Source organism: Balaenoptera musculus, chromosome 17 (assembly GCF_009873245.2).
Source record: "Balaenoptera musculus isolate JJ_BM4_2016_0621 chromosome 17, mBalMus1.pri.v3, whole genome shotgun sequence".
In the NCBI taxonomy this organism is placed as follows: Eukaryota; Metazoa; Chordata; class Mammalia; order Artiodactyla; family Balaenopteridae; genus Balaenoptera; species Balaenoptera musculus.
Genome location: NC_045801.1, coordinates 9,531,942 through 9,556,232, shown reverse-complemented (window position 1 = coordinate 9,556,232; position 24,291 = coordinate 9,531,942). Strand labels below are relative to the sequence as shown.

General features: G+C 41.3%; 1 protein-coding gene across 2 annotated transcripts in view; it reads left to right on the top strand.

The window, feature by feature from the left end:
- The first annotated feature begins 12,334 nt into the window (after window positions 1–12,334).
- The window catches only part of EFR3A (EFR3 homolog A), a 95,434-nt gene continuing 83,477 nt past the window's right edge, over window positions 12,335–24,291 (top strand). Inside the window, exon 1 of one of the 2 annotated variants that reach the window (XM_036830034.1) lies at window positions 12,335–12,591. Coding sequence is in view for 1 of the 2 variants with exons in the window: in XM_036830033.1 (XP_036685928.1) it covers window positions 12,582–12,591 (10 nt within the window). In the remaining variant the exon portion in view is untranslated. The remainder of the gene's footprint in view (window positions 12,592–24,291) is intronic. The other variant, XM_036830033.1, reaches the window with a different exon arrangement.

Genomic DNA, 24,291 nt, shown 5'->3' with positions numbered 1-24,291 from the left:
TCTAACCCCCTTCCTATGTGTGCCAAGTCCACCCCTGGTAAAGCAAAACACTTTTCCTATTAGAATCTGAAAATGTCATCAATTTGTTTGCCCACCTTTTCTTGCAGCTGGGTACCCGACCTCCACCTTTCCCACCAGGTATACCTGCACGAAACTTTGAATTGGAAGGTAGCGATGAAAAAAGAAAATAGGGCAGAACCTCACTGAATCTATGCTTGGGATGGGCGGTGACACCAGAGACAAAAACAGCAATGGCCAAAGTAGTGCCAAGGACAATAGTGACCAGTATTGCCAGCAGCAGTCCAATGATATGTCAGGCTAGTTTCCTGGGATTTGGGTTCTGCTCCTGGCTGTAAACTCTGAGCTGAAACCTCAGGCTTTCCTAACTATTCTGAGAGTTACTCAATTGTATTTTAATGAATTCATTTTTGCTTAAATCAGTCAGAATTAGTTTCTGCTGATTGAACCTTTGAGCCCAGACTGATAAATATCATTCATTCAATGACTGTTAATTGAACTCTTACCATGTACCAGACGCTGAATTAAATGCTATGCTATTAGATACCAGCAGAGAGCAAATGTAGATATGGTCCCTGCCTACAGAGAACTTACAGTCTACAGAGAGAAATTTTCATCAAGTAATGAAAATACATTTGAGACTGATTCTCTTGTCTTTTCCACATTTATATTCCTCAGAGGCCTTGACACTATTTTCTCCTAACACTAAAGCAAAATGTTATTTCTGAGTAAGAGTGAGGTGAATGAGATTAAATGGCATTTTATTCTTTATACTTTTCTGCATCTTTTAGATTCTTTAGAATTGGTAAATATGTCTTTTAAAAACCTATCTTTTCCACCAGACAGATAGTACTTTATTCTCCAACTAGAATCATTGAAATCTGCAAAGATTTTTGGTTAATGCAATCAAAATTATTTTCACTACTTTGCATCATTATAATAGCATTTGGAAACTGTATTTGGTTTATGGGAAATTATACCAAATTAGTTAATAAAATACGTCTTAATGTGATTGGAAAGATGTGCTTTATTTTATTGTGAGCACAGTTATAAAACAAGTAACGCAGGTCAGGTTGTGGTAAGAACAATTGTATTGAATATTAGAATAAATAACCATGGGGGGAAACTATTCTTAAGAGATTTGCATATAAATTAGGTAACTTAAAAACTGACTTTTTTTTTTTTGGCTGCATTGGGTCTTGGTTGAGGCATGCAGGATCTTTTTTCGTTACAGTGCGCAGTCTGCTTGGGCTTCTCTCTAGTTGTGGCGTGTGGGTTTTGTCTCTCTAGCTGTGGCATGCGGGTTCTAGTTGTGGCTTGCAGGTTCAGTAGTTGTGGCATGAGGGCTTAGTTGCCCTGCAGCATATGGGATCTTAGTTCCCCGACCAGGATCGAACCCGCATCCCCTGCATTGGAAGGCAGATTCTTTACCACTGGACCACCAGGGAAGTCCCTAAAAAGTGACTTATTAAATGTCTAAACTATGGAAACCGCTTAGTTATATTTTGCCACCATGGTGAATGAACAGTCATATCAACAGAAATCGATGTCATTTTTTCTCTCCCTCCCCCCCTTCCCCCCTCCCGCAAGCTCATTCTTCATGCTGTGTTTGTTTATCTGAGTCATCTGATGGTCCCTTATGCTCAGACTTCTGCATTCCACCAAGCTTTCCCTTTCAGATGCCATTTAAAAGAGTATAAACTTCACTGTGGTTTTGGACAATTAGTTTGAAACTAAGTTTAATAGCAAAAAGGGAATTCCATTTGCCGTATTTCATGAACCACTGGGGTTTCCTTTGGCTAACAAATCCCTTCTTTGGGAGAGTAGATCCCTCTTCATTTTGCTTCATCGCTTCCTGTAGCCTTGTTTCTTCCCCATCTAATTTGTTCTTCATCTATTTATAAACTGCTCAGTTAAAAATGCTCTCTCTGTTGTTACTAGTGATCGTTCCCTAATCACCCAACTCAAAGAAAGACCTACTCCTTTCCCCACTGGAGACTTCTATAAATTACTAAGTTTGCCTTCTTCCTTAAAAAAGCAAATCCCAAATCCTCTGAGGTTGACAATCGGAGGGAAAAACTTCACGTGAAAAGAGAAGCTGGCCTTGGAAGCCCTCACCCTTGTCCTCCTGAAGCTCACCTTCCTCTTTGTAAGATGAGGACCTACAACGCGAGTCCCTTGACTCCTGGACAAGGGGGTTCACGGCTCCTGGTCATAATCACTGCAAAGCTGACAGGGTTGAGGGCAATGTTGCTCGGCTCTCAGCTTTACTACATGACCCTCTCCTTACCTTCCCAGAACACCTCACACAGGCGGTTCATTCCTGCTTGAGTAACTAGCTTTTGGCTCTTTCCCAGAATCTACGGTTAAACTTCTGGATGAAGAGATGGACTGATCTAGGATACAGTGTTCCCAGGGTTCCTCTCTGGATGGAGGTGTTGGACTGCCCACAGGTAGGCTTTTATTGGGCAGATGCCCATCTCCGAGAGACCCAGTGGTACTTCGTGTGTTTGTCACCTGGAACAGACCCTTTTTAAAAAAAACTTTTCCTCTATATGTCGAAAATATTTTGAGTAATCATGTCATAATAAAAATCAAATATAATATTGATTTATTTTTTACTTTTAAAGCAATTATTTTAAAAAGCATTTTTCAAATTAAAGTATCATTTGAAACCCATAAACCAGTTCATTTAAGAATTAAAATTTGTACTTCCAAGCAATATTATGTATGTTCACAGTTCGCTGTTTTAAAATTTGAGCAAATAAAAACTCCAAGTTGTCCCATAGAATTGAAGTAGTTCAAGTTCTGTTTCTCAGTTTTGGTAATCACAGCACTATCATGGTTTATTTCAATTCTACTATTTAATTGCAGGGTTATGTTGCGCCACAGAACTTGCAGACAGGAATTGAACCAGAAGAGAGCTGGAACCATTCAGAACCACTTTCATCTGACAGTGAGTTCAGAATGGTTCAGAGTAGTTCTGCACTTTTAAAATTTTAAAACAGCTGTGTCCATGTGCATTGAGGCTCGGTTTTATGATTGGGAGTTCTTCAAAGTGACTTTCACAGAGAATATTATGTTTGTTAAAGGATAAATAATACAAATTACATTACATGTAAATTATTAGAACTCACAGTAACCCCAGAAATTGAGTAGAACTTAGACCAACGAAAGACTTTTTCAGATTATTTTATCACTGACATTGTTTACAATGGCCAGCACGTGGTGATAATAAAAAGCAGACACACTTTTAATTGGTTTTATTACTGTCATTAACTTCTCTGTTAAGAATGCATCCCTTTAGTGTCTGCCTTTGCAATGGACCACACTTAGTGCCTGGACTTTAGCAAACCAATGGAGAGGTCTTCTCTGACCCCTCTATCTAATAAGTAAATCTCCCCTCTACTCTTATTTCTGTTTATCACCAGAACCCTATTAATTTGCTTTACAGCACTTATAATTTGTAATGACATATTTGTTCATGTACATATTTACTGTCTACCCTACCACACTGCTATCATCATCAATTGGTGATGGTGTGTCCCAGCACCTCATGGATATCTGACATGTAGTAAGCACTCAGTACATTTTTTTAAATGAATGAATGCATGCATGAAGTCTTGTTCATTTAGCAGTGGCCAGGGGGATGAGATCATGTAATACCATATGGCAATTAATGCAAAAAATAGAGGTGTGAGTATGCTTTGGTATGTCCTGGCCTGCCTATTCACCTTGATTAAAATCATGAGAGGTATATAGATCAGATGTCCACGTGATGAGAAATACAACTGTCAGAAAAGCCAGGAGTTTACATCAGCCTTATCAGTGCATTCTTTCTTATAGTAAATATAGATGAGAAATCAAATCAAGTTTGCTTATATAGATAGCCAAAAAAGCACATGAAAATATGCTCAACATCACTAATTATCAGAGAAATGCAAGTCAAAACTACAATGAGGTATCACTTCACACCAGTCAGAATGGCCATCATCAAAAAATCTACAAACAATAAATGCTGGAGAGGGTGTGGAGAAAAGGGAACACTCTTGCACTGTTGGTGGGAATGTAAATTGATACAGCCACTATGGAGAACAGTATGGAGGTTCCTTAAAAAACTAAAAATAGAACTACCATACGACCCAGCAATCCCACTACTGGGCATATACCCTGAGAAAACCATAATTTAAAAAGATACATGCACTCCAGTGTTCATTGCAGCACTATTTACAAAAGCCAAGGCATGGAAGCAACCTAAGTGTCCAATAACAGGGGAATGGGTAGAGAAGATGTGGTACATATATACAATGGAATATTACTCAGCCCCATAAAAAAAGAATGAAATAATGCCATTTGTAGCAACATGGATGGACCTAGGGATTATCATACTAAGTGAAGTAAGTCAGACAGAGAAAGACAAATATCATATGATATTACTCATATGTGGAATCTAATTTTAAAAATGATATAAATGGATTTATTTACAAAACAGAAACAGGTTCACAGATTTCGAAAACAAACTTATGGTTACCAAAGGGGAAACGTGGAAGAGGGGGACAAATTACGAGCTTGGGATTAATTTACACACACTACTATATATAAAACAGATAACCAACAAGGACCTACTGTATAGCACACAGAACTTTACTCAATATTCTGTAATAACCTATATGGGAAAGGAATCTGAAAAAGAATGAATATATGTATGTGTATAACTGAATCAGTGTGCTATACACCTGAAACTAACAAAACATTGTAAATCAAATAAATAAAATTTTTTTAAAAAAGATTGCTGGGGGAACCCAAAACTGGGGCCAAGAGAATTCAGGACATGCTTCAAACGTTGACAGAATAGTGACTTATCTGCAAGAAGTCCCTAATGGTTGGGGAAAAGGAGGGAAAGGGAGAGGGGTCCAGAACCTAAAATGCTGGGTTAGGTCTAATTCTTGTTCTTTTAAAACAAACGTTGGAGTTGAAAATCCAAGATACAAAGAGACCTACAGACCATTCAAAGTGTTATCCACAATATTGCTCCTTTATACTCTAGTAAAAACAATCTTATACACACTACATTTGGAATTACTGAAATTACTGACACTGGTTTCAGCCACCTGCTTGTGAGTTTTTTTTTAATGTTTCCAAGCAGATCTGCCACTCCCTTCCCTCATTTCATTGGATAGAGTAGGGTTTGTCTGCAACTGGGTTTCTCCTTCAAAGGCATAAAATATACTGGCTTTATTTCTAACCAGTAACCTCCCTGCTCTCTCCCCCTACATTCATGATTCAAGGTAAATATGATTAGCAGTGATGTTATCTAACCATAATGCTATTACCTTATTTGAGGCAAATTTAATAGGCAGCTCTCTCCTGCGTGTGCGATTTCTCTCTCCCTCTCCCTCTCTCTCTCTCCCTCCCTTCCTCTCAGTAGCTATATTAAAGACCATGATGGCACAATTTATGGATGAAGATTTCTCATAGGAACTCTATAAGCATTGCATATCCCATCGGATGCAATATTTTAAAAAACATTTTTCTGAGAAAGGTGGACACTGACATACGTAGAACTTATTTGGAAACAATAGCCAATCATCACAATTTCTTATTTCTATCTTCTTCTCAAGTGACAGGAAACTACATGGTGACTGTCATTCAGCTCCCATCCTACAAAAAGAGAATCAGTACAAAACCTCTTGGCTTCCTTTAAGGTCATTGAAACAGATGGAAAGCACGATTCCTCCCCTGGAGGGCTTGACAATTTTTTCTGCAAAACAAACTGGAAGAGAGACCATCATTGTCTCTAACTCCACAGAGTCTAAATATGCATCTCCTACTGGGCTCTGATTGGCTCTTCAGCTGACTCTGCATTGTCTGTAGTTAAGAGCTTGGGTTTGGGGATGCACAGACCTGAGTTCAAATTCCAGGGCCATTACTTACAGATGACTTTTGAGACCTATTTAATCTCTCCAAGCTTCAGTTTCCTCTATTAAATCAATGGGATACTCATACTTATCTACTCAGAGTTTCTGTGAGCACTTTGTCAGAAAATGCAGGTAAGGTACTCAGCACAGTACTTGGCACATACTGAGATCTTGATAGATTATACCCCCCGTGATTAATTTTATACAACAGGGATTAGTTAGCTATAGATATAGTGATAGCTATTAATAGGGATTATGGGGTTCATAACTAACCACCCTCAAATTTGGTGGCTTAAAATAACAACAAGTTATTTAGCTCATGCCACTGTGCACTGACAATTTGGGCTGGTCTCAGCTGGGCGGTTCTTATGCTGGTCTTGGCTAGATTCACTGTTGAATCTTTGTGGAGCTGGTGGGTCACCTGGGGCTGGCTGACTTATGATGGCCTCGTCTGGGATGGTTGGGATGATTGGGGCCTCTCTCCTCCAACGGAGGCCAGGCTTCATCACATTTTGTAAGTCTCTGCTTGCACAATGTTTGTTGCTGTCCCATTGGCCAAAGCAAGTTGCAAGGCCAGTCCAGAATTAGGACTGGAGAAAGAGAGTCCCAAAGTCAACTGCAAGAGTGTGCACACAGCCAGGGGAAGAAATTGAGAACATTTTCCCAATACACCACAAACAGCCTCTTCTAATACAGCCTCATATGTGGAATCTAATTTTTTAAATGATATAAATGAACTTATTTACAAAACAGAAACAGACTCACAGATTTCGAAAACAAACTTATGGTTACCAAGGGGGAAATGTGGAAAGGGGGGACAAATTAGGAGTTTGGGATTAACTTACACACACCACTATATATAAAATAGATAAGCAACAAGGACCTACAGTATAGCACAGGGAACTTTACTCAATATTCTGTAATAACCTATATGGGAAAAGGATCATGTACTTTGGGTTTTTTTTGTGTGTTTTTTAAAAATTATTTATTTATTTTATTTATTTATTTATGGCTGTGTTGGGTCTTCGTTTCTGTGCGAGGGTTTTCTCTAGTTGCGGCAAGCGGGGGCCACTCTTCATCGCGGTGCGCGGGCCTCTCACTATCGCGGCCTCTCTTGTTGCGGAGCACAGGCTCCAGACGTGCAGGTTCAGTAGTTGTGGCTCACGGGCCTAGTTGCTCTGTGGCATGTGGGATCTTCCCAGACCAGGGCTCGAACCCGTGTCCCCTCCATTGGCAGGCAGATTCTCAACCACTGCACCACCAGGGAAGCCCATGTACTTTGATTTATCTATGTTTGCTTCTTGTCTTTATGTCCTTTGTGTTTATGCTCCCCCCTTCTTCCCTCTCTTTCTCCCTCTCTTCCTCAAATGTTTATTAAGCACCTAATATGCTCCATGTAGAGGGAATACCCCAATACACATGATGTGATTCCATTTGTCATTAAAAGTCTTGTAAAGGATCTCACTGCCAGGAATGCCCCTGTGTTTAAGGAGCTTTTTCCTCTCTCTCCTTTTAGCAGCTCCACTACACCCTATGTTAAATGCTAAAGCTAGCTAGCATTTTAGTAAATAACAATGAGAGATAATGCTTTCCTCTAATTGTTTAAAATGATAGTGTTTCTAAGGAAGAGTTTCCAGCTGTTTTGTCTGACCTAATCAAGAACTCTTCGCCTTATTATCTCAGGATTTTGCTCCCCATCCATTTGCAATTCTCTTTCTAAAGCACAGATGCCTGTGACATTTGGCTCGTGGGCTGATCAGGAGCGTGTGCCTCGCATGCTGTCCTAGTTGGCACAGAGAGGGGTTAGGAATGACCTTCTGGATTAGAGGCTCATCCTTTTCCTTTGGTCTCGTGTGTTTCCAACGACTTTGGCTAGGACGGTAGTGAGAAAATTACTCTGGCATTCAGAGTGCAGTGATCTCAAATGCATGAGCTTAAATGGCAACAGAAATGGCCTGATGAGATGTATGACATGTATGATTAGAGTCTCATCATACTTCAAGTCTTTTCTAAGAGAATGGTGCTCCACTTTGGTTACACACAGAAACATCTGGAGAGCTTTGAAATTAGGTCCACACCCAGGCCACACTGCAGACCAAACTACATCAGAATCTGGGGAGTGGGAACCGGGCATGGGTATTTTTAAAAGCTCCCCTGGTGATTCCAAAGTTCAGTCAAGTTTGAGAACTACTGCCTTGAAGGGACTCATAGAATGTTACCACACAGGAATGTCTCTTGATTTTAAAACTGAGGAAAATTAAGTCCAGAGAGGTCAAAGATTGTCAAAAGGCCAGGTAAGGGGGAAGGCAGTATTCAGACCCACGTTTTCCAAGTCCAAAGTCTGTAATTTTGATGCCTCATAAGAACCAGAAAGCCCCGAGTCACTATTAGGCAATGGTAGAAATAGAATGGAAAGAAATGAAACAAGAAGGGCATATTACTGATATAAATATTTAGTGAGAAAGAAAACTAAGCAATGAGAGCATCAAGTTGCATCATTTTGACCTTTTGGGAGAAGTAAGTAACCTTACAGTTATTTCCTATAAACTGTAAATTTGCTGGCAAATACCTTTGAACACTGTACTTCCTTGGTGGCGCAGTGGTTAAGAATCCGCCTGCCAATGCAGGGGACATGGGTTCGAGCCCTGGTCCAGGAAGATCCCACGTGCTGCGGAGCAACTAAGCCTGTGCACTACAACTACTGAACCTGCACTCTAGAGCCAGTGAGCCACAACTACTGAGCCCGTGAGCCACAACTACTGAAGCCCGCGCACCTAGGGGCCGTGCTCCGCTACAAAAGAAGCCACTGCAATGAAAAGCCCGCGCACTGCAACAAGAGTAGCCCCCGCTCGCCACAACTAGAGAAAGCCCGTGCGCAGCAATGAAGACGCAACGCAGCCAAAAAATATATATATATACATATATATATATATATATACCTTTGAACACGAAAATGCGTGCTAATTAAAAGTGAATCGTCTCAGTGCTTGATTTGGAAATTGGAACAAAAACTGGACTAAACATGAAGCAGAGCTATTTTGGGAAATTTGGGCTAAAAGCAAATACTCTGATAGGATGTTGACAATGATCTTTCTAACACCATCTTAACTGATATTATCAGGCAGGCATCCTTCCTGGAAGAGGGATCTATCTAGTGGCTCATCTTGGTGTTGGCCCTACACAGTGTGTAAGAACAAGAGCTGGGAAGTGTGCGGACACGGAGATGGATAAAGCCCAGTTCCTACCAGTTCAAATTGGGCTTTAAGAGAGAAGCACTGGCACAGAGGGGATGGGAAGGGTATTCAAAAGAGGTCCAGGAGAGGCAAACACTCTTAGCTCAACTACTAAGAAGGTGGTGGCAGAATCAGTCCTCTAGAAATTGGGGGTAAGGGGAGGGGTGATACAGAGGCAGAACTTGATCCAGAGGATTTGACAGGGAAAGGGGGTCTGTACGGTAACTGTGTTACCAAAAGCCTACGTGTACTAACTAGGAAAACACTTAGGTGTGGTATATGTGAACCAATCATCAGGATATTATTATTCCTGACTTTGACCTGTCCTTCCTTCCCTCCTCAGGATCTTTGGCTGCAGATTTTATTTCTGGCAACTATACAAAACCAAAAGGTCCAGGGGATTAAAAAAAAAAAAAAAAAACAGTGAAAAAACCGAACCCAGTATGGGCCAAACTATCTCAGGGCCTCTGGGATTTGCATCTTTTTTGAACAATGTAAGCAGAGATGTCTGTCATTCGGCATCTTATCCTCCTTTGCCTTCCTGGGCACTGTGCCCTCTGGATCTCCTCTATCTCTGTCATTTTGGCTCCACACCCTCCCTCAGCAGGCTTTCTCTGACTCTTGCCTTCAGCTTTTGTCCCAGGGCCAAAGATTCCCAAATCTCTCTTCTTGAGATCCCTCTGCCTGCCTTCAGCCTGGTATGCCCAGCTGCCTTCAGATCTGTTCTCTCGGATGTTTCTCTTGGATGTCATCTCAAGCCTAATACGTAAAAGAGAAACTCACACCTTCTCTTCACACCTCCTCCCTAAAGCAGCTTTCCTTCCCAAGTTGCCTACTGCTCTTCCGTTTCCTCATTCCGCAAACTTGGAGTTTCGTAACTAACAGATGCCTGCTTTTGCTCCCAAGTCAGCAGCCAGCAAATCCCAGAGAGTCTTCTTCTGCAGTAAGATTCAGCCCTTTCCTTTTCCACAGCCACCACTACTATGCACCTAACACTCCCTTCCGTATCAAAATCGAGGTCTTCCCTCCATGGTTTTTCTGTCATGCTGTCGGCTCCACAGAACCCTGTTGTTGATAATTCAATGCTACTGTCCTTATAAAGAACCTAGAGTGGTTTCTTAAAGGACATATTCCAAGCTTGCATGTAAAGTTGTTCATTAACTAGCTCCATTGTACCTGTTTTGTTTTTACATCCAGTGAATAAATATGTACTTTATTTACATAGATATTACATTAACATGCTCTAGTCCCCCTACTGTGTGCCAGGCAGGAATACAGAAATATGAACAGAATATGGTTTTTGCCATTTTCTGAAATGTGTACAGCCCAGTGGTAGAATACAAGCACGTATGACAGTTTAATTAGGATTCAGTGGGAAAAATGCTACAGTAGAGGCAAATCAAGATGTTGTGAAAGTCTGGGGAAGAAAACTGGGAGCAGGAAAGATGTTATAGATGATAAAAATATGCAACGATGCATTGAAAGAAAACCAAGTATTTGGTAATCTGCCCCTTATACCCTTAAGCAAGAGACAGCCTCCTACATGGCATTTGTACACACTTCCCTGACTCGCTCTAAATTGCCCTCCACCCTCCCCCAGCCTCTTTAAGAGCTCTCCAGGTCTTTGCTAACTCAAATTCTGCTTTCTTAGAAGTCCACCTCAAGACTAGTTTCCCTCAAGCCCTCACGCCTCTTATCTTCACCTTCTTTTTCTTCTTCTTTCAGTACTGCCCAATATCATTTCTTAACCAGAATGTTGGCACTAGGACAAAGGATCTCAAACTTAAATAGGTATTTGAATCACCCTCAAGTGTGATCCATCGGGGTTCAGCTAGGAAGGCAGGAATCTGATTTTTAACAGGTTCCCAGGTGATTCAGGCACAAGAGGATCTTGAGCCACTTTGAGAAACACTGGCTGAGACCTCTGTGGTTTCCTTCGACTTCTCCATACTGGCTGTCCACAGCCCACAGGGACTAGCTAAGCGTATGTGGGTTGCTGAAGGCTCTGGGCTCCAAGTATTCGCTTAGGTCGGTGACTATTAGATACATCAATTATCAATGACATTCAGAGAGTAAAGAAAAGTGACTCAGTCAAGTGGACAGAACCGCCCTCTCTGGAGGAAACTGACTCCTGAGGCGTGAAATCTCTCTGAAAGTCACCATCAGAACAAGAGGATATTTGCAATATTTGCAAATGAAGCAACCGACAAAGGATTAATCTCCAAGATTTACAAGCAGCTCATGCGGCTCAATAACAAAAAAACAAACAACCCAATCCAAAAATGGGCAGAAGACCTAAATAGACATTTCTCCAAAGAAGATATACAGATTGCCAACAAACACATGAAAGAATGCTCAACATCATTAATCATTAGAGAAATGCAAATCAAAACTACAATGAGATATCATCTCACACCGGTCAGAAAGGCCATCATCAAAAAATCTAGAAACAATAAATGCTGGAGAGGGTGTGGAGAAAAGGGAACACTCTTGCACTGTTGGTGGGAATGTAAATTGATACAGCCACTATGGAGAACAGTATGGAGGTTCCTTAAAAAACTAAAAATAGAACTACCATACGACCCAGCAATCCCACTACTGGGCATATACCCTGAGAAAACCATAGTTCAAAAAGAGTCATGTACCAAAATGTTCATTGCAGCTCTATTTACAATAGCCAGGACATGGAAGCAACCTAAGTGTCCATCATCGGATGAATGGATAAAGAAGATGCGGCACAGAACAAGAGGAAATTACACTTGCTCTCCTCTCAGAACAGGCGCAGCCGTCGCCCCGGATGACCTCCATGCGTCTCAAATCACGTTTTCGGAGAATACAGAACACACTGCAGGTTCAAGAGCTTATAAAAGAAAAAGCCTACGGGTACTCGATGCACTCAAGGCCATCACGCGTAGCCTCACAACCTCATAAACGGGTGCAGTTGCAAGAAGCAAATATTGCTAATGCACCTCTCATAAGCGTTCATGAAAATGAATATGACTCAAATCAGGAGGGTCTGACAATAAAACGAAGCCCGAAGTGACCCTACGCGCGGCCCTGTCCTCTCCAACTTCCCCAAGCCCCAGCACGCAGCCCCTCCCTGCCCGGAGCTTGGCCTCCCTGTGGAGGCGGGGCCGAGACGTCGGTGACGTGCTGACGTCAGGGCGTGCGGACGCCCAAGTATCGTCCGGCGCGGAGCTGGGCTGGCGGCGGCCCTTGTTGCCAGCTTCCTTTGCGTGAGCCGCGGGGTCCGCGTCTGCGCCCTCCGCCCTTCGCCCTTCGCCCTTCGTCCTTCGCCCTTCGCCTCGTCCCGGTCTCCCCGGCCCGGCCCCTGCCCGTCATGGTGCCGTCGGCGCGCCTGGCGAGGCCCCGCTGAGCCTCGGCCCGGCGGCGAGCGCGGCTCGGGGTCACCATGCCTACCCGTGAGTGGCCGGCCGAGGGTCGGACCGGGCGGGGAGCGTTGGGAGGCGGCGGCCCGCTGGGCGCGTACTCCGGTGTCGCCGTCCGGCGGGGCGGCGGGGCAGGCGGGCCGGGCCGGGGAGAGCCAGGAAGTGCCGGCGACCGGCCGAGTTAGTTTCGTTTGGGCTTAGGCTTCCCCGGTGGGGTGGCGTGGGAGCCCGTTGCACAGACGGGGAAACCGAGGTCCGAGCGCTAAGGACGCACGGCTAGTAAGTGGCAGAGCTGCTAGTAAGCTTGATCTGTGGGACTTGGAAGTCCAGCTCTTTCTCCAGCAGAGCTAAATGGCACTTTATGGAAATGCTGAAAATAGCTCCGTCCCATCGCCATTGCCTCCTCACTTGCTCGAGGACCAGGCATCTCCTGGTGGGACGCTCCGGCCTGGCCCAGAGCCCTTCCCCGCGGCGCCCGAAGTCCCAGCAGCCCTGACTTTTCTCTGTGACACGTCCCGGGGGTTGAAGCAGGTGCTCTTTGGGGATCTTGTTGGACCCACCGGCTTCAGATCCAACTGGCAGCTGATTGAAAATGCAGGTGTAGGGCTCCTCCCTAGACACGTTGAATAAGATTCTGGAGCTTGGGCCCTGGAATCTGCGTGTCCTACGTGTTACTGAGGGACCCTGAAGTTTGAAAATTGCTGGATAGTGGAGGCGTTTTGGACAAACAGGGTACTATAACACTACCAACGACAAATTTTTAAACGACCCAGAGAATCACCATGTGACTTTAAACCCGGTGACCTATCTGGGTACGTGCAGACTAGGGAAGCTCCTGAGTTTGGACGTAGAGCAAGCATGATGATGATTGATTTGAGATTCTTTTCAAGTAGGGCTCTTGCAAGCGTTTCATGCTGTAGAATCTTGAAACACTTGTCGGTATGTTTCCAATTAGTTCGTATTTCTTAGAATTCATAACTTTTCCTAATTGTCCTTATTTTTGTAGACACATGGGACATTGGATTTCCAGGTCAGCCTCAAATGCATGTTTTGTCCAGTGGTGGGTAAAGAGGAATTATTTCCTGATACTAGAAAGGTTTATGTAACGCTGTTACAACTTTTTAAACAATCTTGATGTAAAGATTACTAATAACTCCTCATATATGTATGGGTAAGGTGGATTTTGTTCTCTTAACCCAGTCCTGTGTGTCCTAAACTTGATGTTCTTGGATTTTTGTATCCCGTACGTATGTCAGCAGTTTATATCTTATTCTTCTAGACTGGAGGAATATCATCATCAGTATTATTGTCAATTTTTTGTTCCTAAATTTATATTCATGTTAACAAGTGAATTAGCACTGTGCTAATCTTTTACTTTCTTAGAAAGCAAAGGGGGTGGGGGAGGAACACCTTTCTTGAAAGTTAAGGCTTCATGTGGACTCTTGGTAAAATGGCAATTAAACAGAGTTTTTTAGTTATGTTCGAAGGTTATGTAGCCCCATAGAGTGGATAGAAGACTTTTTTTTCCCCTTGTGTGATTTACAATGCAGAATAACACAAGGATGAGCCATGGTGTACTTTGCATAGTTAGGATTACAAGATCCGTGACCTGACTGGAGGGCAAGTGAAATATTTGAGTTATCTATCATTGCTGTTAATATTTATTATGGTACAGTTTCTGTGGTTGCTTAAAAGTGTGGTACCGATTGGTGGTACACGTGTGAAGTCAGTTGTGTTCATAATTGCCTTTTTCTCTTCTTTTGTGACCAGAACCACCAAAATAGCTGTGATAGTGTATGGATATTAGTACTTCTCAGAAATTCTGCATGTAGAATAAGTAATTTCCAGCAAAATTATTATTTTCTTTAGGGATTTTTTAGGAAGGAACACCCCCCACCCCCCCAATAAGTGAAACTTTTTTTCTTTCTAATGTCAAATGAGTTAGGAGGCTCATGTACATACATGCTCAGCCAATTAATCCTTAAGCGTTTAGTGAAATAAATGTAATGCTTTTCTGTAAAATGAAAGTGTTGGAGATGATCACTAGGGTCTTTCCAGACTCTATAATTCTGAGAGTGACCCTTATTCCAAGTCATAGAATTATTCTACTCTTGCTATTTTGTTGCTTATTTGGAATATTGATACCCTCAGTCATTGAAACTGGAATTGGTAAGTAGAATCCAGTGGCGCATAGTACACCCCTGAAGGCTGAACGATGGCATATCTCATGAGTGTTAATAGTCGCTTCATTGGACTTATTTAGGAGATCCATAGACTCTTTTTCAGAAAACAGCTACCTGGAAGGATGGTGACAGGAAGTTGCTGCGACACAGGAACAGTTCTGTGGTCATGTCACTGTGTATTTTCAGGCAGTAGTTTGCAATAATCACTAAGCACAGATTTCAAGACTGTTTCACTAAACGATCTTTTCAAATCTACAAACCTGTAATTTGTCACATCATTTCTCTAAAGGCCTTCATTTCATCCTCCTACACCCAAAGGATCGTTAAGAAACATTTTGATTGTGAAGATTTTCCAAACCCTGTATCAGAATTTGAGTGGAAGAAATGTTAAAGCTTCTCAATCCAATCGTTTCATTTTATTTTGCATATCAGGAGACTGAGACTCGGTGAGTTTCAGTAACTCGGCTAAGGTCACGGGTGGAGTAGAACCAGGACTTGAACACAGACCTGGGGTTAGGGTTTGGGTTACGGTTCCTATCCATAATCACACTGAGCATAGATAATGTTTATTTTTCCATAGCTAAGTTGATAATAGTTTATCTTTTTAAAAAATTTTCCCTGGAGTTACACTAAGGCAAAAGTGAGCTTGGCCAAAACTTACATCAGACATGTGAACTTAAAAGAATATTTAACATTTTTGCCTTTGCTTCTGTCTTGTCACAGGAATCTGAGCAGAGATCGCCGGGGATTCCAGGGGTGTGCTAGGTAGATGCTTGGTTATATAGGTATAGATGTAAACTTTTTAATAAACTACTTATATGAAAGGGCCTTGTTAGCTGACAGATAACTTGTCTCAAAGCAGGTCCAATAAAATGTGCCCTTTTATTATATATGAAAACATTGTATATTGGCTAAGGGAAACTGTAACTATTAACCATTCTTTGCTGTTAAACTATACTTTCAGTAATTATTTGTGGGTAATGCTTTCTTTTCTCATTTAGATGTTGGCATTGATATCTGGCCGCATTTGTTAGGCTGTGGTAATGTGGTCCATCTGTGTGTGGATTTTTCCATTGATGAGGTTGATTATATTTGACTTATTTTTCAGTCCATTCTTATGAAATAAGTGCAGAATATAGGTGAATTGTGAAGTGAGGGATGAATGCTGGTGAAAGTGTTTTCATTTAGAAACACATGACAAGTAAACTTGATCTGTTACTGGCTTGTGAACCTTTTGTGTTTGTTCGTTCTCTCTCCCTCTCTGCCCCTCACCCCCTTTTCTCCCTCTCCCACCCAGCACCTATGTACACTGCCAGAGTTATAGCTGAAGAGTTTTCTTTCTCACAGCGACCTTTGGCCTGACGTGTTTTGGTTACTACCAGATCTCATCTTTCAATCTGTCCCCACTCATGGGGACACGGGGCTGCATTAAAGACGATGTAGGTCATGGGAGATGAGGCTGGAGAAGGAGAAAGGAGCCAGAATTTGAAGGATGTAAGATGCTGTGCAATTAACGTGACTAAAATTGTGTTCCAGCTGTCACAGTCACAGTTAGTGGCTATTTTGTAGGCATATTAGCAGTTTCCAACTTAGTGGTTACTTAAAAACTTAAAATTTCCTCTTAGTAATAGAAATTGATTATTGGATATTGATCGTGTACGAGGCAATATACTTTGTGCTTTACAGGAATGATCTTACTTAGTTGTCTCCGACATTGAGGAGGGTCCTATTTGACCAATTATAGAAATGAAGAGATTGGTTCGGGGAAGGCAAGTAACATGCCTAATGACAGTAAGTGGTGGAGCTGGGATTGGAAGTGGATAGGTGTGACTTCACGGTCCCAGTTCTTTTTTCACACTGCACTGCTCCAAGCCGGGCAGGAGTTGAATCTGCAGTCCTCAGATCCTATCAGTTTCCTTTAACACTGTCACTTTTGCTTAGCGCTATGCCTGATCACATAATAGGTACTTGGTAAATGTTGAATAAAAGAATGAATTCTAACTGGAGTCAGAGAAGTTATTCTTTGGATACTATAACCTGAAATAACTTTTTTCCCATAAAAACAGTGTTATAAAAAGTTTTATAGTTTATGATTAGATTCTTAGCACACCTGCCTGAAATATTTGCAAGACCTGAGACAAGAATACAAATGGAGGCCCGCAAATCATAGTCTAAATTTGGGTTTCTCAATTCTTGCTCTCTTGATGTCTTGGACTGGATCATTTCTTGTTTGGGAGGTCTAGGGCTTTCCTGTGCATTGTAGGATGTGTAGCAGCTTCTCTGGCCTCTACCCAGTAGAAGCTAGTAGTAATTCTCCCTGTCCCCTAAAGCTGTGACAACCAAAAATGTCTTCAGACATTGCCAAATGTCCCCTGGTGGGGGGGATTGTCCCTGGGTTGAGAACCACTGGTCTAAATATTACATGTTATAGACCAAGCTGTGGCCACAGCCTGGCCTGCTTTCCCATCCAGGGTCCCTACAATGTGCTCCCCAGAGATTACCTTCTCAACCTGGAGGTCCAAGCAGACTACAGGCCTGATCCGGTCAGCAGTGATCTGTTGGGTCAGGGTGGGGTCTTGCCTGACCCTGTCCAGCTTCTTTGGGGAGCCAGAGTGAGAAGGTCCCCCCCGCCCCCCATTACCTCACTTCCATCTCAGGAGTTTGGTATGGTTCTAAGCACCTCCCAAAGCTCTATCACCTGAGTAGAGGGGCAGGTGGGTGGAGGAAGCCCCGCTTTCTCGGGAAACTCCATCTGCCTGGACTCCCACTTCGGGCGATTTGGGGTGGGCAACTTCAAAGAAAAACAGCTGCCGCCATCTTTCTCTGGTCTCCTAGGATGTGATTTTCAGTATTGTCCCCTCCCCCACCCACAGGTACCTCTCTAAAAGGAAAGAAAACTGTGTTGTGGGAAGCAGAGGCCCTTTTTCCCCCCCGAGTCAAATGAAAGCACTAGTTCTTAGGAGAAAGCCACATCTTACCTATTATATAGCTCAACTTAGGTATGGAATGACCCCAGGTCACCTGAATACTGGGTGGGTATTCACAACTACATAACTACCTTTATGTACTACTTCATACTACCTTTATGGGGGATGGAAAGGTATGGTAAAGAAGTATTATAAAAATCTGTGGCTAAAGATTTGAAGAAGGATTCAAAGTTAACATCAAATATAAGAGATCAATATTTGCAGTATTTATACAAATCGGAAAGCAAAATACCACCAACCCTCCGTGGTTAAAGCACACACCTATGCTTGTCAAAGTCTAAGTACAAATGATTGATAAAGATTTGGGGGGAGATGGCTCAATTTTACTAATAAAGAAATGCTCATTAGAAGCTGAAATCATTTTAGCTTTACCGCATTACCGAAGACTTTAACAGTAATAGGCAAAGGTGGTGGTGAGGTGCAGTAGAAAAGGCAGAAGTTTAAATTGGTACAATTCTTGGAAAGTAATTTGGCAATATTTTATCAAGTGCTCTGATAATGCTTTTACTCATTGACCCAGTAATTTCACTTTTGGGAATCCTTAAGAAATGATTAAAAACATAAACTGCACTAGGATGTCTGCACTGAGGTGTCTGTCACCTTAATATTTGTAAAATAGTAAAAACCTAGAAACTTTAATATTCAATAATGGGGAAGTGGTGCAAATTGAATATAGAACATCCTTGCAACAAAATATCATGCAGCCATTTAAAATACTTACGGAAGCACTGGGATTATGAACTGTTTTTATTTTCTTTTCTATAATTTTTGTTTTCCAGAGTTTCTACAGTTAGCATATAATCCACAATCAGAAAAAGATGCTTAAGTTTTTTTTTTACAACTTTACCATAATTTTTTTCAACATTTTCGTAATTCTTTCCAAAACCTAAATGAAACAAAATCTTGCCCTGAACTGGTTCTTCCTTTAGCCCATAGAAAAGGATTTTGGGTAACTGATCAGATAGTGTTGATTGTGTGTGTATGTGTATATATATATGGCTTAGGAAAACAGTGCATTTACTGTCTGATTGCTACTGTCAGGTGATAGCAAATGCTTATCATTGGTGTTTTATTCTGAAAGGAGGAAGAAATAATTTCTGATTTATTAAGTGGTGGTTCCAGTTGTGAAAACCTGAAAGGTTGAGATGAATCACTTTGGGTTTGGTTTATTGGGAGCTTGTAGGCTTTTTTTGTTTTTATTTCCCTGAATGATTGTGTATTGTAGAATGAACACAATTCTAGGGAAGTATGATCACAAAATGGATGTTGGCAATTCCTCCTATGATTAATATGTCAAACCTGTCAAAATTCTTTCATCATTTGTATTTGCCAGGTTTATTCCACTCTTAAAATGAGCCTGCTTTCGCATATGCTCGAAATCAAGCAGGAGCTACTATTAATTTTCCTCTTTCTGTATAGGCTGTCATATCCTCCCTTCTGCATATTTATTTACTGCTTCCTAACTTTAGGTATTATTAGATAGCATGATTCTAATTTTTATTAAAGAAGGAATCACTACTCAGCTTTTGTCATTGTACCTCTGCATCAAGTTTGCCATATTCTAAAAAATGGGCATTAAACCTTTTGCTCTGCAGTCTTCAAGAGGACTTTCATTCTCCTCCATGCCATTATTTTTGGTTTTATCCTTAGTTGGTGAGTTCATTACCTGAACTCCAGGGTATTTCTGCTGTACTGTATCCAGTTTTCTGGATAATTCTAAGTGTTCTTCACACCCCTGCTATTTAATTGGCTTTTTGAACAGCTGTCTTGGCAATTTGCTACAAAGTTCTCTGTGCTGTGGTTGCACTTAACTTTAAATGGATCTCACTCCCGCTGGGCAGGGAAAATGAAATATAAGATGTTCAAATTTGCTGCGGTCAATGCCTGGGCCCTCGTAAATGGCAAAAGGTACTGGCCAGGCTAAAGGACTGGCCTGGAAGTCGAAAGGAGTGGTCCGTTTATGACATCTGACATAAATTGTTTTTTGAACTTAGTTATAAGTATTTTTATTAACTATTTGATCCATTCAATGGAAAATGATAATACTTCTCAGGGAGATTTAGATGCAGTAGAATTTATGTACTTGTGCTTTAGAGGTAGAAATACTTTATGAACATGGGATTAGAATCAGAATCAGAATTAGAATTGCTTCTTGGATTGTTACCCTTTGCTGCAGCTGGTTCCAGAAGGCATCTACAGGGGAGGGTAGTCCAGGCAGATGTGTAATAGCTAGGATTTGGGGTCTAAGTCCCTATGGGTTTTTCCCATTCTCTTAGCTGGCTGGACTATGTGAATTTCAGGGGTCCAGTTTCTTTTTCAGTTCACAGCCCGGATCAGAAACAGCCTTAAATAATTTGTCTACTCCATGCTGCCTTTTCCCTTGATTCCATCCTGCTTCATCACTTGGTCTTCCAAGGATGGGAGCACCTTTGGGAAGCTGCCCCAGGTTTGTCTTACTGTGCCATCTTTACGAAATGGAACAGCTCAGGTCCAGGAGATTGAGGGAAGAAACTGCCCCAGGTCAGTTCTATTTGTATTACCTTTACTAAAGCTCCATCCCCTGGCACAGGATTCTCGTTGGGAGTTCCTGAGCTTTACATGTTGTTCCTGATCTTATTGGAGGGTGGCACAAGGGAAGTTTGAGCTACCGCTAGACGTAAGTTTTCAGAATGTCTTCCGTGGAAATATAGTAGGGACTGTTGTGTGGAGAGAGTGCTGAGAGACTGAGCAGGCAGGCCTCTCTACCTGAGCCAGCTTCAGCCGGGCCGGCTCTGTCTTTAATCTGTCTTATGGTAAGATTCTGCATCCAATTTCAGGAGGTAAATAACATTGTTTCCTTTTTAAAAAGTTTGAAATTTATGGTCTTAGGCATTAGAATATGCCTTTTGACAAGAACGTAAGATATTTTAGAATCAAAAGCTTAGGGACCTAGAGGCAAAACTAAAGCCATTTAGCTGATGATGTCTCAGCTGCTTTTGCTCTAACGATCTCCGGGAATGGAGTTGTCTCATCTCTCCTTGTAGTCGTTTCGGTCATAGGCGCTGTCTGTATACTCTTGGAGTCACAAACATTCTCTTTCAGTCTTTCTTATTTTCCTGTTGGATTTCTCTTAGGGATTGATTCACTCAGCAGATTATTTTAGTGCCTACATGTGCAAGGTAGTGATAGGTGGGGAATATGGGGATGAATAAAGCAGTCCCTAGCTTTAAAAAGTCTATCCAGTTTATAGAACCTTGTGTAGATGGCTATCACACAAAGAAGGAAATGGCAAGCCCCCTGAGAAAGTGCTGTGGGGTTCACAGACCGCAAGGAAAAGGTGAGTGGGAAATGGCGTCCTCAGCCTGAGTAGTTACCAGAGGTGAGAGTGCGGGTTTGGGGAAGATGTTTGAGTCACACAGGTGGAAGTAACCAACAGCTGGCGGGAGTAAGTCATTGGTGCTGGGGTGCGTGACGACTTTAAGGCCATATATATATTTGGTAATTTTGTCTTTTAAGCAACACATACTTATCAACGCCTAGTATGTGCCAGTTATTACAGGCACTGAGGACACAGCAGTACCTCATACTAGACACATGGGCATCACCCCGGACATCTTCTCTGCTCTCATGAAGCTTAATCTGGTGAGGAAGACAAGTGCTGACCAGACACTTATCTTCCTCACCAGACTAATTATAAGCACCTAATGCCTGTTTTCTTTGCCAACGTATATATAGTTTTTGATACAGTAGGTGGCTCATGGTACACATTCGGTGTATATTTGTAGAGTGACTCAGATTACTAAAGGAGAAACACAGGTTGCTATGGAAACACATGAGAGAGGTTGGAGGGAGAGCAGTTAGAGGTTATTAGAATACAGTAGTCTGAGTGGTGGGCTTTTGGACTTGGATGATAGTAGTGGGATGGATTGCAGTGTAGAAATCTGAATATTGTTGAGAAAGTACAATTCATAGGATTCATTGGATGAGGGGTTGAGGGAGAAGGAGGAGTCAGGATTCACTCCCAGATTTCAGGCGTGATCGTTCGGGTGAACTGCTCTGGTATGATACAGGGACTTTCTGGAGAAGGCAGGTGAGTCCATCTCAGGGTATGATAAGCGTGTGGTGCCTTACAGGGCTTTCAGGGTACATTTGTAGGAATAACAGTGGATGAAATTACTAAAGGATAGGTTGTGAAGGGAGTAAAGATGCTGAGGCAGATCCTCGAGGAACATGTTCATTTAAGGATGGAATAGGCAGAGGGAGCAGGTGGAACATTGCTAAAACAAATGCGTGCGTGACAAGAACTAGGTAAGGCTCGTGACAGTCCCTTTATTTATAGACGCACTGCAAGCATTTCAGTGTAGCGAGGAAAAGAAGCTGGACAGTCGCTTACTGTTTGATGTGAGGCTTTGACGATGATGATTTATGAAGTGTTGTTAGGAAAAAAAAATCTTACTTTAAAACCTTAAAGATGATTGTATGTCTTAATTGTGGTATGTACTATCCTGTACTTATGTCATTAACTTGTCACTGCTTCCTAGCTGAGGGAAGAGATTGTCAAATTATAGTTGGTTGAGAGGATATAAGCTGTTCTGTAATTCCTGGGTAGACAAGCTAAATTGTGCAATTTGCAGGTAGAAATTAGGGAAGCTCCACATATGTAATCTAAAACTTTCATATAGAACTAAACTATTAGTAACTTATCATCCCATGCTGTCTTCTTTGAGTCTCACTGTTACGTGTATTTGTGGAAGAACTGAATGATCTGCTCGTGGCAGATACAATGCTTATGTAAACTTGCTGAGGAACTGCTTTACTTCAAACAGAGAACTGAGGGGGCATTTAGAGACTGGAGCTGTCACCTGAGAGCATCAGTTAGCTCTTTGAGTGTTGAGCACCACATTCTCCCCCCACACAGCTGATACTCCTCTTTTTTCCCTTCCCTATCCATTGCTTTCTGCGTATTTACTCAGTGACATGGAGTAAACAGCCTCTCTTCTCTTTTCAGCAGCAAAGAAATATTGCTGCTCTTTTTGCTGCCTGCCCTGATAGGGTACAGCAACATGCTGGTTAAGGGCTGAATAATTTTAAAAGCTTTGTATCCAGTGGTTTCAAGAACATTAGGGAGGGGTGAGTACAATTAAGTGTGGTTTGGCTGCAGAGCTTTTGCTGGAATGACAGTTGATTCCACCATTCTTAATTTTTTAAATCTAAAATTTCACTGTATTCAACCTTGCTAAAGAATCTGAGTATTTACACAAAAGTGAGATGATTTTCTCTTGTTCCCTTTTAATTTTCAAGAGTGAATAGTTTCTTTTTGTAGTTGTAGTAATAACATGAATACCACAAATGTGTATAGATTTCCAGGTTCTCCCTTTGTGTATAAATGCCACAGAAAGTTGCCGTGTTTTTTATTTCTTCCATGCATTCGTTGTTATAAGTCTTACCTTTGAACTTGAGGAAGATATAGCAATACATTGAAATCTTCGGGTAGCATCAGATTTTGGTTTATGATTCATTAAAAAAGATATTAGAGAAGATTAGATTTCCTTAAGAGTTTTGATTAACATAAAAGTTGTGCATGCTGTGACCATAATGTGTATAATAAATTAAAAGAATACCTAATTTAAAGAAGTCTTAGGCTTTTGACATTGTGTTACCCAAGTGAATACAAAATGTTTAGAGTCTTTATGTTTTAGCTGGAAGTTTTGGGGAGACTATGTCAAGCACTGAACCTCGAAAGTTTAAATTAGTAGCTTAATGTTTTTTAAATTAAACTTTGTACTTAGCTAGACCCACTCAGCAAGTCCTGTGTTATATTTTCCTATCTTCAAACTTTGGATAGAGAAATTAAATATATATTCTGTTTAGATACATAATGAGAGTGTTCCCTATCTTTCCCTTTACTGTTTAATCAGGAAATTTAATCATCTCAAGTCAAATGAAAATCTTCAACATATGGCATAGACACCGTGGGTGTTGTGAAATCTGTAAGAAGAATCAATGCCGTTGGTATATTGAATGTATTCGTTCTGAAAATAATTTTGGAAGTTACAAACACCCCAGATTTAACCCTTTTGTTACTCTGTGACTAATAAGGAAATAAGAATTTGTTAAAATTTAAGTCGTTGGGGAATTTTAATGCTGTTTTGGATTTTGCCTGAAATAACTCATATCCTACTTTTGAAATATTCAGAGAATTTTTAATTAAAAATAACTCAAACATCTGGTTCACTGAGAAAGAGCCTAGTCATCGTCTGTGGTGGATTCTTTATGTCTATAATGGGGACAAGTTAGTATCTTTTGATTTAAGGGTTTATTTTCCTGACTACAGTGCCTTAGCTCGTTTAAGCAGAAATTGGATTTGGATGTGTTGGTGTTTTTTTGTTTTTTAAAGAACTTAGCTAAAAATCTGCAGAAAACCCCACCTTTATCTTTTTTTAATATCCAGGTTTTCATTGTGGACAGTAGGGTAGTAGTAGGATTTTAAACTGTGACCTTGGTATTACAAATACTTATTAAGGTCACAGTAAGTATACTGATGGAAATAATTGATTTTTAAGGAGAGCTGTATTGAGATATAT